Raw genomic sequence first — 18,646 nt, 5'->3', positions numbered from 1 at the left:
TTTTACCGTTCAAATTTTTCTCTGTTTCTAGGGTACTAATTTTGGCGGATTGCAGTACACAATATTTTGCCCTGTGTGACCCCACCTATCCTGCCAAGCTGGCCTTTAGCTACCTGGAGAATCACACAAAGACTTTCGGAGACCAAAATGGTAACAATATACACAATTGCAAGGCCAGTTGATCGTAGTCTCTCCTGTATAATTATGTATTAGTTATGGCATTATGTCATCCGGTGCAATATATGGCATGTTGCACGAGGGCGCCTGCAGTAACTAACTTGTTGCCCAATGACGTTAAATTCTTCTGATTATTAAATTTTCCCATATTAAAAAACATGTGTTTTGAGTGGAATTTTAGTGAATTCATTAGTTTTGTTAGTAAGGTTTTGTTCCCACAACTTTATATCAGTGGTTCTCTAGCATATCCCCATAAAAGGATAATTATGGTAGATCTAAATATAATTACACAAAGTCATGATGCATGCCTTCATTAAATCAGAACAGCTAAGTTGCTATTAAAATTGCATAGATCTATACAGCTATAGTACTATGGCTATCAACCAGCACGCTATTGTACCCAGATGTTCTAGCCAAGCGCCACTGTCCATTGAATATCTCACCATGCGCAAGTGTACCTCAGTGTTGATCGACCTCGTCAAATCGTCTCTTAGCACTATAGGTCCTGCTTTGTTCGAAAACGAATATATAGGCGAGACCACTAGAGATCAAATTGGACCATTCAGTAAAATGAGTGTCGTTGAAAGAGCACAAATACTTGTGGATCTAATGACCGATCAAGTTCGAGCTGATTCTAGCATGTATGACAAATTTATCATCCTCTTGGAAAGGGAAGGCCCTTGGGTAAACTCGTTCTTGAAGAATGTCAAGCAAAAGTACAGTTCCCTTGTGCGATTGGAATTTCGCCAATCAATGAGCTGTGACGAATTGAGTGATTGGCTTTCTCTCCGTGGAATCAGTGAAACCACTGTATCACATTTTAAAGGTGATTTATAATGTAATGTGCTGGAGAGTGTAATCCCGTATCACATCCGGTCCAGTAGCAGATAACTTTGTCGTAACAATTAGAAATCAATAGTGTGGTTACTCGTGTGTGACGACTTGTGCAATTAGTACCCTTGCTCACTCTTAGGCCACACTGTTAATTTACATTCTGTTAAGACTACATGCATGAGTGATCTTAAATTGTGGGTGATGCTGTCGAGTGTAGTTGATTAAACAGGCCCACTGCCAGGCCCACCCATGGCCATTAAGGGCACATACAACTGTCTACTATTAGCATCCGGAGTGTATTCATACACTGGTAAGTATGATAAATTACATGCTAATGATACTGTGCTTATTATTTGAACGTTTTCCTCCATTAGCTCAAGAGGTTGACGGAAATACATTTGTGGGGCTACCAGCAGACAGAGGAAGTCTGTCAAGGGAGCTGAGGTGTGACTTATCTGCAGGATCACATAACAAACTTCAGCCCCTTCTTAACCAAGCAAAAAGTGAGCAACAAGGTATGACAAAAATAATAATACAGCATTCATGTGTTTGACATGAATTCTTTCTTTTTGTAGAGGTTAACTCTCACAAAAGTCATTCAGATTCTGAATCTTCACCAGGGCCCAGCTTTAACTGTCCGTATTGTCAAAAATGCACGCTTGAGCAGTACTTGTCAAAAAATGGGTGTCCCGAAGCGACTGGCAAAACCCTCTTTCCATATCTCAAAACACCAGCACTCTCTGATGAAGACCGATCAGTACTAGAGGCCACTCTCAGAAAGGATACTCAGAAAATGATCGAGCTCTTTGCTTTAACCGACACTACTATTGCAAAAAATCTCAAGAATGATGTAGCGTTGGTCCAAAATTTTGTTATAAATTTTGTTTCATCATTGGAAAACGAGGATTGCATCAGGCAAATAAAAAGAGCTGATACAATTCCAAAAATTTTTGTTGCCCTTACTCCATGTAAATCTTTCTTAACTACAAGATTGTCGATAGCATCTTTGTGATGCTATTTCGGCCAAAGAGACCATTGCTTCTATCTTTGGCCTGAATGAATGGGAACTTCATTTATGTAGTATCGAGGAGGGATGCATGTGTCTGAGGTTCCTTCTTTCTGCAAAGGCTTTTGCTAAGTTTTTTCCACCCACAGCTTCACAACTAACTTCTCTCTGTGAGGCAGGAATCAGTATTCTCAAACCTGCAACTGGAAGGTATATGTTCATAATAATAATTGTGTACTGCTTTATACATGTTATTATTGTGCCCTCTGTTACAGAACTGATATAAAGACTGATAGTACTCCAACTGTTGAAGAGAGGGTACTTCATGAAGTGAGTGTTTTGTACTTGCATGGACTTTATTATTATTATAAAGAGGCAACGAATTTACAAAGGTGTATATCTTGGGACGTAGCCAAAGAGGTAGACATGTGTGTGTGTGTGTGTGCGTGCGTGTTTCAGTTGTAACTGCAAGCACGTTTTTTGGAATGAAAATTATTTTTTACATGAAAGGCAACAATTTTGCAGTCTCTTTAGAATCATGCATAGAACATCTGTTCATCATAATGATAGTACTTAGGAAAAGGGCCCTTAAGCACGTAATTATCAATTTGTGCTATGTTCAAAAATAAGTGGAGAGTGATATCTAGGGAAAACTGCTTTTTTTTTGATATGCAAAGCTTAACCTTTGTTCTAACTGCCTGCAAAGTTTTGGCCCTCAGTGATGCTTTAAACAAATCGTGCATGTTGCAGAAACACACCAAATGACCATCTTTTGAATGTAGAAATTAACCTTTGAACGTCGATTTCTCAAAACGTCTCTTCAGTACTACTATAACCCTTCACTCAAAAATATCTCAGGCTATGAAAGTGCCAACTATTCAATTCTGGTATCATTTTGAAGCCAAAGCTCTGCTCTATCCAATTAAGCAATAAAATCCAATTTTATACTTTGTAGCTTAAGGACCCTTTTCCTAAGTACTATCACATTATTTATACAAAGTTTCAATTCTTAGGGACGGATGACCATTCAGGTTACTGCAATTGATGTAGCTAGAATGTGTGTTCAGCACAGCTACAAAATTATTTAGAGACAGGACAAATCTAGCATGCTGTTGGAATAAAAGATCAGTCTAAATATTTTTTTATAGTCTCGTGAGTATGACTCTCAATGCAACTTTATATGGTTTCTTTTAGTTAATTGCGTTGTGTTGATAGGGCCAACCAATGACCTGATTATCATACCATGTAGCCAGAAGTGCAGCAGCTGGCAGCCTCGGGCAGAATTGAGCAGGAAGCTAGTATTAGTGCAGGTGCAAGGCCATCAACGTTTGGTGCCACAAAATAAGAAGATTGAACAAGATTCAAAATCTGTAGACAATGTTATAATTACTGTCTAAAGGTGATGCTTTGTTTTATTAAATGTAGAATGAACCTCGGCCGAAATTAAAGTGGAAAAAGACAATTCATGGTGATGGTGACAGCAAGAGTGAAAGTGAGTTTCTAGATTAGTAATTCCTCATTTGCTCCTGGTGACACGTAGCTGCTCATTGATGTTTATGTTCACGTACGTACGTACATATCACCAGTCAGGTCGTACATACCTGAGCTAGCTAGCTAATCGAGCACAAAATTATATTTTTCCGTTGCAGCTGAAAAGTCATTGGATGCGTTCATCAAGGAAGTATCAGATCACATTGGAGGAAGCTGGATGTTCATAGCCAGAAGTCTTGGATTCACGGAAATCGAAATCCAGGCAATTGAATATTCCAACGGGCAAGATCTCAAAGAGCAAATTCATCAGTTTTTCTACCAGTGGAAGCGAAGAGATGGACAAGAAGCGACTCGAGACATGCTCTATGCTGCCTTGTACGACAGTGAATTAAATGAGCTCCTGAAAAAACTGGACAAGACAGATGTTAAAAAAAGTTAGTGTTGTCCTGAATACGTACCTTAATTACAGATAAGTCCCTGGGAGTTGTATAATATTATAGTGTGCTGTGCATTCCCTTTGGGAAACTCTCTGTGGAAAGCACACCTTTGATTCAAGTAAATCCTATGTCTCTGTGATAGTGTCGTGTTCTATTCCCGCAATAAATGGAGTATCTTACTCTATATACTAGATCTGAAACAATGTATGTAGTTAGTTGTCCCTACTAATACCGTATATAGCTGATTATTTGGAATATCATATTGTAGAGCATGTCATACGAAATTAATCTACCGCAATATGTTCAGCGTCATTATCCTGAGCTGTACGAATATTTAAAATAAGAAAATTTGCACCAACAACCAATTGATGTATAGTTACTCCCATTTTTATAGGTTGGCCAATGTGTTGACTGTCTTATTCTTATTCTTATGTCCACAGGTGACCCACTTCCTTACGTATACGTCCCTCTTACCCCACCACGTCCCCATATTTGGCAAGCCCCAAAGAGTGATACTGAGGTTTTTAAGAGAAGAAGACTTGATTGGCTGGGTTCTAACTTGTCAAATAATTCCGACTCATCTGGATATGGAAGTGCACAGAATATACTTTCATTTTCCGAGGCCCCTCCTCCTAGTTTGATGCCTGCAAGCCTCCAGGAAAATACTGTCACACCTACTCTCCCCCGGAGGATTCCTGGGAGATCATCGTCTGTTTGTCCGTTCGAGCTAGATGATATGGTGATGGTGGAGAGACGTGACGCTGCAGCTTGGTGTGGAGTGGTGAGGTGGATTGGAGAACTTCCTGAGACACTAGGGCAACCTGTGGCTGGAATTGAAATGGTAAGCATACATGTATATAAATTCGTCCAATTCCTTTATTGAGTATTTTTACACAGGAAGATGAGGTACCTGGCGGTGGAGATGGGAGTAAGGATGGTGAGAGATATTTCTACTGTGCCAATGGACATGGACTCTTTCTACCTGTTCGAATGCTCAAAAAGGATAACCGATTTGATAACATCGATAGTTCATCATGGAATTCCCCTCCTCCCAATCAAGGAACCCCTGAGCCTCAGAGTAATGCAGCCTCCTCTGAAAGTGCTTTGAATGATTTTCTATCCCATCCTTTTGCTGCTGGTTGGCGGTCGCCTGAAGAAGTTCTCAAGCAGGCCGGACTGAACATATCTCCAAATGGTTTGCTGACATTTTGTTTCCTGCATATATTCATATTCCTTTCTCTTTGTAGTATCTAGTGATATCGAGGCGAACCTCTCAGAGGGTGAAGAACGAGTGCTAGTGTTCACCGTCCCCACTGATCACACCGGCATCATTATTGGACGAAACGGAAGAAACATTTAAGCTGTCGAAAAAGAAACTAACACAATAATCAAGATAGAGAGAGACTATGGTGGATTGGGTGGTGTCAAGAGAGGAGTGATTTGTGGCAGTGAAGAGAACAGGAAAAGAGCACTACAGATGATTCTGGACCGACTCAAGAAGCAAGTGTACCAGCGTACTGCCAAGGCCGAAACAATTCAAATTCCCAATAACAAAGTTGGTCTAATCATAGGAACCAAGGGTCAAACTATCAATGCAATCAGGAGCCTCTCTGGTGCAAGCATCGATATCAAAGATGGACCTACAGGACTGGAGTCATTTTCTTTATTTGGATCCCAAACTCGAGACTGTACAATAACCGGCTCAGAAGAAGACATTGAGAAAGCAAAGAAACTCATTCGAATTGCAGAGGATGGCGGGAACATTGTCGTAGGAGCTACATTGGCAGCGCTCATAGCAGACCTAGCCTCTCTGCAGGTGACAGTAGAGGAGCGCAATAACAGTTAACTCTTGTTTGTTTTATTAGCTCTGTTGCATGTTTGTGTCAGTTTTATTGCAAATTATTTTTGTGTATAACACATAGACCTATAAATTAGGAGTGTATGAATATGCTCCTGTTATCATTAATTTTGCATTTCCTTTTTTAAAATTCAATGTTCGGCATATTTATGATGTCACGCATTCCAATTATCAACTTCAGTTGCTATGTTGTTGTGTTGTAGGATATATACCCTATAGCGGGTATATTTCGAGGGTATAAATTTTCGCGGAAGTGCCTTTAGAAAGGTTTTCGCGGATTTAATTTTCGTAGAATAGCGCCTTTTTTGCAGCATGCATGCATGAAATATTAAATTCGCGGTTATAAATGTTCGCGGTTCATGCCTAATCCGCAAAAACCACAAACATTTATACCCTCGAAATATACCCTCTATATGGTATATGTCAGGTATATATACTACCACCTTATTGAACGAAGATGACATTATCAACAGCTTATATATAATTTATAGCAATTAGCACATTACAAACAAGGAAATGTTGTGGCTAGAGTAGTGGACGATATTGATTCGTATATAAATCATACGTATGCAGAGTAAAACTTCTCATTTGCTCCTCGCTATCGCATGGACTTATTTGAGGCTGCTGAAGTGATGAAGGGTGCCTTCAGAACTGGATGCTTACTGAGCAAGACTAACCTGCAGCCAAAGAACAACAAGCCTGAGGGTTGTGGTTGACTAAGAGTGGGGAAAGCTCGCCAAAGGTGCTCAGCCAATCTCAATACAGACTAAAATTTACATTTAGCTCAAGTGTTCTCTAATGCATCAGCAGTACTATTACTGTATGCAATTCAATGCACATGCATAATTACAGTCATGCATTAATTTACAAACTTGCTCACTTGTGTATATTTTCCCAAGTTCATTTTTGGGCCATGGGGGAGGGGCTGGCCATGGTACTTTTTTGATCTACTATCTTTTCCATTGTGCAATTGAAAGTTTGCAGGAAGAATCCACAGCCTGCCAATCTGATCTAAATTGGCTCTAGATATCTAGGTATCTATCTACTCTAGATTAAACAAGCAGTCATCAATGAACTGTTGTTAATTCTTTCAATATGGGCTATGACTGTGGAAATGTTGTAGAAGGTATGTTTCATTCATTATAAAACTTTTACAATAAGTGTTAAACGGTTCTTCTGGCCAGTTAGATCTTACTAATTTTTAGTAGCTTGCCAGAATTACCTTGATTATAAATTGTTGTCCGTATATGTAGTTATAAGTCATGTACCAATCTTAGTCGATGACTGACCAGTCTCTTTAATTTGGACTGAACCTGAATGTACCTTTAAAAAGGTTGGCTATACATTAATTAAATGCTGTGTCTATACATCTTTCGTCATGTTGTACCAGTATAGTTATAGTGGCCACTACCGATTCCATTTCACTGTAAAGAAAAACGAAGAACCTGAAGGCACAATGTACACTGATGCCATGTTGATTACCAATCACTATCAATCTACCCATGCTTCCCACAGCCCTTAGAGACTGTCTCTCTCTACCCACAATAGAAGCCCCTGCATTCTGTGTAGAGCTACAAAAACAGGAAGATGTTTCAAGGCAAATTTATCCGTCTCTCTTTAATCATAATTATGTACACACTGAGCAATACAAACATTCTCCTGGTGTCCATATGGCACTGGTAGTAAGCTTCAAAAGCAAACTACAAAGTTTGGAGGTTCTTTTAATGTTGCTAATACTTGCTGGAGATGTCGAGACTAACCCTGGCCCTGTTCGCAAGCTCACACCATTGAATCTATTTGTCGAATTGCTCGAGTTGACTGATCCCATTCCTTTCGGTAAAGAACTGGGTATTCCTCCGCTGGAATTAGACAGAATTCAGCGTAAGCATGAAGGTAAGCAAAAAGTATCATAAAAATTAGTAACAAATCAACTTTTCACAGATATAAACGAACAGAAAAGGGTTCTATGTCAGTACATTGTAACTAACTGTGAGCTATACGGAATTGGCTGGGAGAAAATTGCTGATGCTTTCACAGGCATTTCAATGGAACATTTGGCAGTGAAAATCAGAGAGAATTATTGTCAACAAGGTGATGCATCCCGTGTCTATTATTTTATTGCAATCATTGTAAATTGATTCAGATCGTTCCTCTTCTGATTCATCTACCGAGTATCTCTCAGCGGAGGAAGAGCTCCCACAAACTGTACCATTGTGTAAGTCTATTAGCATACATTGTGGAATAAGTAGTACTAGCCATCAGCATAAAAACCTTCATTCACTGTCTGAAACTGCAAATACCAATTTTTCCTGGTGTACAGCTTGTCAGCCATTACCAGAACAACTGCCTGTAGGGAAAGATAGCGGAGAATCTGTACCTCTTGTAACAGTGAATGATGGTGGTTCTAAGAGGCAGAAACAAAAGACGTCTGGTGCTTCTGTGTCCACAACCATGGATACATCCCGACTGTCCTCGTCACATATGCAAGGTGGATAGTAATATTATCTAGGAGTGTATAATTTTGTCTCTTTGCAAGAAATGGCTTATGCATGTATAGTTATACTTTGTAATTGTCACCATTCGTTGGCTTTGGATTTGAAGTGCATGGGAATTAAGTATCACTCTAGGTCCTAGAAAGATATCGATTTGGCACTATGTATTATTGCTGCAAAGAAAGGTTTCAGGATACTCATTACCATAATATTACTGTGGGGTGTTAGTATCATAGTTGCACCAAAAATCAAATTGAGCTGTAGTTTATACAAGCTGTCTGCATAATTATGACTATACCGCTGCCATGGTTATAACAATTATACATACCGTAGAGCTCATACACCATTGCATGTGTACCAATAACTTTTATATTTTCAGGGCTTATGGATAGACACCGTTTAACCAAAAATCAACTCAATTCTGAAATAAAAGATGACGATATCACCTTCTTGGCTAAACATTTTGACAAGATTGAATTATATCTCAATCTAATGAACCTAACTCCAGCTGAAAAAGATGATGTGAAAACCACTTTGCATTTAAACGGCAGTCAAATGGCGATGATCAAGTGCTTATCTCTGTGGAAAGGACATGATTCTTTTAAAGCGACATACGCAGCTCTACTGGAAAAATTACTCAGGCTTGAGAAAGAAGAGATAGCTAATAATGTATGTCGGTACTTGGCTGAAAAAAATGGTGAGATTATACATACATCATATTGACCACTTTTGATATAGAATAGACCAGATCTTTGGCATGTTTTGAGACTGCAGGGAAACACCAATCACTCAATACAATGTACACACACACACACACACACACATAATTCCTTATTTCATGCATGTTTTTATACAGAAAACAGTGGAGCGTTTACCCGAGAATCATTATCATCAGATGTTAGTGATTCAAGTGAATCGTTTACATCTAGTATTCATTCAGTTTCATCATTGGGATTGCAACAAGTACCTCGCTTGCAATTTGAGTGTGGGTGTGGGCAATGCACTGTGTATGGTTTCATTACTGGAGAAACCTGCCCCAATCCCAAAGCTTATCCATTTCCTAAGTTAGAAATCTACGGAATTCCTTCTGACGATATTGATTACATTGAAATGGAGTTGCTTCACCAATCGACAAAACTGCATGGAAGTTTTTGCGAGTTAGTGTTGGACACATTTAGTGAACTAGAGAAGTCTGTAGACATACAGAAATTAATTGTGTATTTAAAGATACTTCTAAAGCCTAAGTGGTATTTCCCATCGACCAGCTCACAAGTTTTAGATTGCTTGGATGATCTCGAGAGTTTTGATGATATTGCAGTCTATTTGACGAAACAGCAATACTGTTCATGGTTTGATTATGAATTGATTGAACAACTCCGAAATAAATATCTCTTCCCTACAATAACCAGCAGTGATTCAGTTCTGGATGACTACAAAGCAAAATTTAAAACGTATGTCAGTCAGCGTTGCTTTATCTTCCTACACGACGAGGGTCCTTGGCCAAAACACCAAGTTAAAGTGAAGTGCAAAGTAGACTCTGAGTATGATCAGCTCTCACACAACGTGATCAAACATATGAAGTATGTATTCGCAAAAATTCTCGGCTCACCAAACTACCATCTATGTTTCAAACAAGCAAGAGAAGGCTGTACTGAGCTTGTATTCGGAGCACCTCCTTACTTTGGGGAAATTAGTCAACTGTCAAAGTATCAGAAGTCTCAGCTCAAGGCCCATGGCTTCCTAAAAGTTACTATAAGGGAGCAAAATCTACTCGAATTTGACTTAGAAGAAGTTAGACTAAAAGATACAGGTAAAAGAGTATTAAAAATTGTAATGGTTCCTTTATAATGTCAGTAAATTTGTCAACTCTCTCTAGAAGCACAAGAGCACTAGATACTATTCTGTAATCATTTGTTGCAGGTTCTGTGTCTAATCTCGGTAATAGTGAGCTGGCTGAGATCAGAAGTACGTGTAGTGAAGCGGATAATGAGACAAGTGATGGAATGGAAGCAGACATTGATACCACGGATCTTGAACACACGTCTACAGGCAAGTAAATTTTAATTTTTGGTGCATTCTTCAGTTTAATATTTATTGTAGACCCTGGATCTAAAGTGGAAGTAACTTACAATCAAATTCTCAACACTATATTTTGTGAAAGTAAACTTGAACTACAAGAGGAAATGGACCTTGACGTGTCTCCATGCTCGCTCTGGAAGGCTCTTCACAATGGGCAGCAATGTATGGCATTAAAATACAATGGCGAGGACGATGTTCTGAAATTCAGTAAATACATTGAAGATCTACAACGGAGTAATCCCAATGTAATGCCAGCAAAATGTGTTCATTTTGATACTAAACTCTCTTCCCCCCCTATCATCCTGTTTGAAGTTCAGCAACCATTAAAAGAGTATTGCTTTTCTTCTGAGACTTTATCTGAAATACAACAGCTGTCATTGTTATTGAATGCTACTATTAGTGTTCTTGGGTTCTCACCTAATATTAAGCTTCAAATGACTACAGAATCTCTATTTGTACATACAACTAGTACAGATGACGCAAAAGCAATGTTTTTACCTATGTATGAGCATTCGTACTTCCATCAATTGGAAACCATGACCCAACCTGAGTTACCTAGTCTAAATTGGCTCAAAGATACTCTTCTTTTGATGGTCCATCGTAAACAGTATAGCGACAACTCTGAGCTACCCGAAAACCACATTCTCTTCAGTAATTTCAACAACAGGTGGTTCCCAGACGTGAAATCAGGCTGTCTAAGTAATACAACAGATGTTGCTAAACAGCTATCACGCATACTAGGTAAGTATTACATCTTGTGTCTGTCTCATTTTATCACATAACTTACTAGATCTGGAGAAAACCCACCTGGAAATGAAAGCTACTCTTGAACTACCAGATTCTGAATATTTGGAGGTATCACATTTGCACATGATTCTCATTGGGCACACTGGAGTGGGAAAGACGTCCATTAGAAAGCATCTCCAGAACATTCCCTTTAATGATAAGGAGAAAAGCACAATCATAATGGAGCAAGAGCTTCTATATCAAGAAACATTTGAAACTACAGTGGACTCAAAGAAAAGCACCGTGGTATTTAAGAAATACGACAACGTTTATAAAAGCGACCCAGATAATATTTACCTCACTCTCTGGGACACAGGAGGTCAACCAATGTTTCAAGATCTTCTTCCTTGCTTTGCCAAATTTAGATCCATTTATGGCATTGTTGTTAGTCTACGTGACCTGTTGGATAATTCCAACGCTTCTATTAGACCTACCTGCCAACTTGAAAGAGAGAGAGAGTCTCCTTACACATCTACTGATTACCTATATCGATGTCTTTCCTTTCTAGACTCTACTTCATTTGATTTGCATCTCAGCAACCTCCCAGATATGTTGAAGAAGAGAGTATTCGAAGCAGCTATTGGAACAACTTTTCCTAAAGTAGCCTTTATCGGCACTTTCAAAGACCAAATTAAAGAAAATGATAAGCAAGAATTGGAGCAAATGTTCTTTCAGTTAAAAGATGATGTGAAGTCTCTGCAGATAGACTTTCTTGAAAAAGTTCTCTCACCTTTAACTTCTACAACCAACTCTACTGTTATGTTTGAGATAGATAACACACGATCAGGAGCGAAGTATGAAGATCCTGGAATGAAAGCTTTGCGAGAGCAAATAGTTTCCTGCACAAAGAGTGCCAAAGCAAAAATACCTATCAAATGGATTGCTTTCAAGATTGATCTAGAACGAGAATCACGCTTACAACAGCCTTACACAGGAATTGTAACATTTGAAAAAGCTAGTGATATAGCGAAAAAGCACAAAACAGACGTTCAAGCAGCTCTCTGTTATTTTCACGAACTTGGTATATTTATATGGTATCATGGCAATAAAAATCTCCAAGAATATGTTATTGTTGAGCCTAAGAACCTACTTTCCATTCTTGGAACTATTCTTGATCCCCAGGTATATATTGATCTCCCTGAACAATGGAAGCAGCTTCAAACACAGGGTATTCTGAATGTCCAAGTTGGTGAAAGGTTCCTAGCAGATAGTAAGACAGGTCTCCCGCTATCATGGATTCTTAGCTTCTTTGAAGAGCACCATTTAGCAATGCCTCTACTGGAAGGCTACTTTATTCCGTCTATGTTACAAGTGCTTCCCATTTGTCCTAATCATCAGCATGTGTTTGATGCAAGCATTTCGGCCTGTTCTGTATTACCAGCCGATTTAAAAGTGGCACCTCTCTTTTTGGTTTCGAAATCCAAGTTTGTACCACCTGGTTTTTTCCCAAGACTAATGACTGTACTTTCTGGAATTAAAGAAGGCAGTATAATATGGAAACTGACACCTAATTTTATAAATTGTAAGAACATGGTGTCATTCGAAATAAATTGCCAGTTTCAGCTTGTATTCACGGAATTTATTGACTGTGTTCGAGCTCACTTTGACGGACTTACTGATGACAATATTCCCCACCGTGACCTATGCCTTAAAATTGTATCCACTCTTGATGTGCAGTTGCAAAGAGTTGTCAATACACAATCAGTACGCTTAACATTTGCGTGTTCTTGCTCTGAACATTCATCTAGCACCCACTTTCTCAAATACTTGCCATTTGCTACGGATAATCATGTACCATGTGGTGAACATGCTGGCAAAAAAATGGAGCTCACTACTTCCCACAAAATATGGTTGACTGATGAACATCATCAAAAGATAACTACTGTGAAAGGTAAGTATAACATAGTAACTATACAGCCTATTATAATACTCATTCCTTTTCTACAGATGCTGAGGCTAGATTTGAGGCTGCAATGAAAGGAAAGAAGTTTGGTCTGCGATTCACAACAATTCTTTTTACTGGACTGCCAGGATCAGATGTCCTTGCTTGCAAGCGAATGATTATGGATAAGAACTTTACACCTTTTGAATCACCACACTCATTGGATCCCATTCCTAGAACAACAACTAACCTAGAATTTAGTTATTATACCGTCAGTGGTGAAAATATTAAACCTTTACATGATCACGATTTTGATATGGTATTTGCTCGTAATGCTGCAGTACAGACTCCAAAGGGAGCTGAACATGACCAGTCAGATGAACATTCTATACAACAAGCACCTAAAGAGGTCTCAAATGAAAACCCTGAAACAAGTCCAAGAAATCAAAGTAAGCAAGGAAAAGAAGATCAATCTGTTGATGAAAAGTTTGAAGAGCCAAAATATGCATTTACTACAGATTCACGACATAATTTAACTTCCAATCCGATTCTAGCCTATCAGCCAATACCTAAAGAAAGTATATTAAAATGTGTCTCTTCTGAGAACATTTTGCGACTGATGATCAATTGTGATCAATCAACAACAGATCTTGACATAATTAATTGCATATGCTGCTCTGATGTTTGGTTATTGGATGTGCTCCCGATTTTCCTTAAAGGCATCACTATAGGCATTAACTGTATGAGTTTGAGCCAAGATCTCGAAGAAAAAATATTTCTTCAGAGAATGTCAGTTCACGGAAATAAAATACAAAGATATCTCACTAGTAAGCAACTAATAAAAGACATCAGTGTGCTAGCAACAAAATTGATGGTCGTTGGAAAGCATGCAGAATTTGAATCGATTGAAACTAACGAGAAAAAGAGTGAGATTCTTTTTAAGGATAATGAACAGGCAAAGTTAATTACTGATGAGGATGGAAAACAAGCAGTATTTGAAGTAGGCAAATCAATTAGGGAGATAGAAAACATTGAACAGCACCTAGTATCATCGTTGACCTTAAGTGATGTGAAGCACGTCTCTCTATCCTGGCACATGCTTGGTCACGCTATCAAGAAAGTTATGCGTCACAACAATCGGAGGTTTATTAGCAAGCAAGAAGTATTAATTATTTCCACAGAATTTAGACTGTCAACTAATGATCTTGAAATTGCCTTACTTAACTTGCATATAAGTGGCTTGATTCTTTATTTTGGCAATGTCCTTCCAAATGTGATATTTAAAGATTCGACCGTATTGATTGAATTGATTGCACAGATAAACCTTTATGCCATGCAACATAACGATGGAGCTGCTATTATTCCTATCACTGCATTTGAAGTTTGTGAAGACGTATATGCTGGAGGATTGTTCACAAGTAAAGATGCAATATCCCTCTTCAAAGATTTATATATATTAATGGAGCTGGGAAAGTCATTATTCTTGATGCCATGCTTACTGAGGGAAGAAGCCGATCTTGAAACTTTCAGCTTTTTTTTAGGTGTGAGTCAAACCAAAGTTGCTCCACTTGTGCTTCAGTATTCTGTTGCTCGTGGCTTTTTTGAGTACATAATATGTTACTTATGCTCAGTGTACAATGGTGACCCATGGCCTTGGAAAATCGTTGATCAAAGTCAAGTTTTCAAGAATCGTGTACAATTTGTTTTACGCGGAGTTAATACTCTCATTACTTTGTATAGAAATGAAAATGCTGAAGTGAACGCTTATGTCAATTCAATAGAAGATCATGAGCTTCTACCATGTATCAGAAAAGCACTAGTTAATGGTTTAAACAAAGCCGCGGAAGCATATCACATTTCTGGTCAAGCTCTTCCTGTTGTGGGGTTTCACTGTACATGTGGTCAGGTTGACCAAACACACATGATTGTGCCTAGCACAGAGGGTCACTGGAGATGTTCTGCTATGAATAAAATAATTGCACTTTCTTCTGCTCAAATCGTCTGGTTTACCAAGATACATAATGGTAAGTTAGCTCAAAATATGAAAATGATCAACACATATTAATGTATTTTTGTGCTTGTATAATTATAGGTGCTGATGAAGTTACCGTTCACAATGTGTTTGCTCAGCTCATTCCATGGTCCTATTCGTGGTACAGAGTAGGAATGCTCTTCAACTTGGAGAGTGATGTGCTGGAAACCATAATAGTACAGTGCCGCCAAGACACAGATACAGCACTAATGGAAGTGATCAAAAAATGGTTCCACACTCATCACAACCCTAGCTGGGAGGAGGTTCAACAAATCTTTTCGTATATGAAAGAACAAATTATAATCCGAAGTGCAGGTATATCTTTTTATCCTTGTCCCCAGGCCGATTTTTTTTAATAGAACAGACAGAGATAAATAGTCCTATGCCTATTTAGTATATGCGTAAATGTCGATATTAATATGACAATAAGTATTGTTGTGGTCAATTCACAATCTATGGCCAGGTAGAATGGCTTCCGGTTCAGCACTGTGACTGGTATAGCACAGAGACTTGCCAAATTCCAAATAAAAACTTCCCTACCTTCACACAGAAGTTTGACATTGACAGCTTGTACTTAACTTGATGATTCTCATTGCTCATTGAGTGGGGGGGCCTTGTTGTTTGACACAATGCAGTGCATAAGCTAGTGCTTGATAGCTACCGTACCTAGTTTATAGCTTTCGTCACAGGATAGTTATAACACGATCCATCACGGAGCTATTTTGGGAGAAATTGACACGTAATTCGCCAAAATCCAACCACGCCCAGCCAGATACAATCTTCCTCAGGCCTATTTTTCTACCTAGTGTTATATTTGAGAAAATCAGCCTGGTGACAAGGCTAGGTTGTATATTATTCATAATGAAAATTTCCTCATTCTGCCTATTAGAGTAAATCTGTAAACTACTATTTTTTTCTCCTCTCCTCAGATGCATCATTAATTGAGCAAAGGTATTTAGTGACTGAAGATGTCTTTAAAGAGTACCCGAACTTTATTCTCTACGTTAGCATGTCAACACTGCTTCCATACTTGCTAAAATGTCATCTGGTACTAATGGCTGACATCGATTCCATATTATCACCTTATCTTGACAATTCAGCCAAAATAACGAATCTTTTCAATCTAACAAAAAAAAATGGAGGTGAAAATGGTTTTCGCCTGCTCTACTATTGCTTGCTTGAGTCCAGTGAGAATCACGCAGGACATAAGCGAATCGTTGAAGAGCTTAAGAGATGTGTACCCTCCCCCCTCTCAATCACAGGGCTTGGTTCCTCTCAAATAAGGTCCCCTGAATGTGACCCTGTAGAGTCATTGGATGCCCTCATCAGGGAAATTTCTGACCACATTGGACATGGATGGATGGTCCTGGCTAGAAGTCTTCAATTCACACAAACTGACATTGATTCAATTGAATATGCTAACGGGCGAGATCTCAAAGAGCAAATTCATCAGTTTTTTTACCAGTGGAAGCGAAGAGATGGACAAGAAGCGACTCGAGACATGCTCTATGCTGCCTTGTACGACAGTGAATTAAATGAGCTCCTGAAAAAACTTGACAAGACAGATGTTAAAAAAAGTTAGTGTTGTCCTGAATAATACCCTTAATTACAGATAATTAAGTCCCTGGATAATAATTATAGTGTGCTGTGCATTCCCTTGGGAAACTCTTGTGAAATTAAAGTACCTTTTATTCGAGTAAATCTTTTTAAGTGATGTCTCTGTGATAGTGTCGTGTTCTATTCCCGCAATGAATGGAGTATATTACTCTAATAGATCTGAAACAGTATACCTAGTTAGTTGTCCCTACTTACCGTATTGCCGGTTATTTTCGTATGGTGGAATGTCGTATTGTAGAGCATGCATCATACAAAATTATTCTACCGCAAAAAACGTCATTATCCTGGGCTGTATGAATACTTAAAACAAAAATTGGGCAGTTCATACGAAAATGTTTACCAACGAAAATTTCCCGCCATACGTTACCTTCTAGTGGTCAAACATGCATGACTATATAGTTACTCCCTTATAGGTTGGCAAATGTGTTGACAATCTTATTCTTATGTCCACAGGTGACCCACTTCCTTACGTCCCTCCTACCTCACCACGTCTCCCTAATAGGCTAGCCCCAGAGAGTGATCGTGAATTTGTGAGGAGAAACCGATTTGAAAGGCTGGCTCCCGCGGCCCCTTCTCCTAGTTTGATACCTGCAAGCCTCCAGGAAAATGCTGCCACACCTACTCGCCCCCTGAGGATTCCTGGGAGATCACCGTCTGTTTGTCCGTTCGAGCTAGATGATATGGTGATGGTGGAGAGACGTGACGCTGCAGCTTGGTGCGGAGTGGTGAGGTGGATTGGAGAACTTCCTGAGACACTAGGGCAACCTGTGGCTGGAATTGAAATGGTATTATATGACAATGACTAAATTGTACATTTTCATTATCGTTTTACACAGGAAAATGAGGTACCTGGCGGTGGAGATGGGAGTAAGGATGATGTGAAATATTTCTACTGTGCCAATGGACGTGGAGTCTTTCTACCTGTTCGAATGCTCAAAAAGGACAACCGATTTGATAACATCGATAGTTCATCATCGAATTCCCCTCCTCCCAATCAAGGAAACCCTGAGCCTCAGAGTAATGCAGCCTCCTCTGAAAGTGCTTTGAATGATTTTCGATCCCATCCTTTTGCTGCTGATTGGTGGTCGCCTGAAGAAGTTCTCAAGCAGGGCGGACTGAACATATCTCCAAATGGTTTGCTGACATTTTGTTCCCTGCATAATTATGTTCATATTCCTTTCTCTTTGTAGTATCTAGTGATCTCGAGACGAACTTCTCTGAGGGTGAAGAACGAGTGCTAGTGTTCACTGTCCCCACTGATCACACTGGCATCATTATCGGACGAGAAGGAAGAAACATTCAAGCTGTCGAAAGGGAAACGAACACCATAATCAAGATAGAGAAAGACTATGGTGGATTGGGTGGTGTCAAGAGAGGAGTGATTCGTGGCAGTGAAGAGAACCGGAAAAGAGCACTACAGATGATTCTGGACCGACTCAAGAAGCAAGTGTACCAGCGTACTGCCAAGGCCGAAACAATTCAAATTCCCAATAACAAAGTTGGTCTAATCATAGGAACCAAGGGTCAAACTATCAATGCAATCAGGAGCCTCTCTGGTGCCAACATCGATATCAAAGATGGACCTACAGGACTGGAGTCATTTTCTTTATTTGGACCCCAAACTCGAGATTGTACGATAACTGGCTCAGAAGAAGACGTTGAGAAAGCAAAGAAACTCATTCGAATGGCAGAGAATGGCGGGAACATTGTCGTAGGAGCTACATTGGAAGCGCTCATAGCAGACCTAGCCTCTCTGCAGGTGACAGTGGAGGAACGCAATAACAATTAACTCTTGTTTGTTTTATTAGTATAATTATTTTCTCAGTTGCATGTTTGTGTCAGTTTTAAAGTATTTTTGTATATATAGCACATAGACCTATAATTATCAGTCATTGTACGTACAACTGCATAAAATATCTTTATACAACAGTATGGCGATGGTAACATGTTAGCAC

General features: G+C 39.1%; 2 protein-coding genes across 3 annotated transcripts; both read left to right on the top strand.

Moving 5' to 3' along the window:
* Positions 1-330: 330 nt before the first annotated feature.
* On the top strand, positions 331-5,940 carry LOC135343202 (uncharacterized). Its single transcript, XM_064540197.1, has 9 exons — positions 331-1,003; positions 1,386-1,526; positions 1,587-2,227; positions 2,293-2,347; positions 3,443-3,509; positions 3,667-3,942; positions 4,386-4,786; positions 4,843-5,140; positions 5,193-5,940. The coding sequence occupies exons 3-9, from the start codon at positions 2,109-2,111 to the stop codon at positions 5,303-5,305; spliced, it is 1,329 nt and encodes a 442-aa protein (XP_064396267.1). The 5' UTR covers positions 331-1,003; positions 1,386-1,526; positions 1,587-2,108; the 3' UTR covers positions 5,306-5,940.
* Positions 5,941-6,751: 811 nt separating this feature from the next.
* LOC135343198 (uncharacterized) lies at positions 6,752-18,613 on the top strand. Of its 2 annotated transcripts, none has more exons than XM_064540191.1 (16): positions 6,752-6,929; positions 7,352-7,696; positions 7,745-7,894; positions 7,947-8,018; positions 8,124-8,291; positions 8,675-8,992; positions 9,152-10,105; positions 10,216-10,344; positions 10,396-11,115; positions 11,165-13,051; positions 13,108-15,066; positions 15,135-15,389; positions 16,004-16,651; positions 17,145-17,476; positions 17,528-17,825; positions 17,882-18,613. In XM_064540191.1, the coding sequence occupies exons 1-16, from the start codon at positions 6,899-6,901 to the stop codon at positions 18,478-18,480; spliced, it is 8,865 nt and encodes a 2,954-aa protein (XP_064396261.1). In that variant the 5' UTR covers positions 6,752-6,898; the 3' UTR covers positions 18,481-18,613. The 2 variants fall into 2 exon arrangements, with proteins under 2 accessions (XP_064396261.1, XP_064396260.1); XM_064540190.1 differs by having other exon boundaries at positions 7,319-7,696.
* The last annotated feature ends 33 nt before the right edge of the window (positions 18,614-18,646 follow it).

This window comes from Halichondria panicea, chromosome 10 (genome assembly GCF_963675165.1).
Source record: "Halichondria panicea chromosome 10, odHalPani1.1, whole genome shotgun sequence".
Classification (NCBI taxonomy): Eukaryota; Metazoa; Porifera; class Demospongiae; order Suberitida; family Halichondriidae; genus Halichondria; species Halichondria panicea.
Note: the sequence above shows the minus strand (reverse complement) of the source record. Positions and strands in the feature narration are given on the sequence as shown.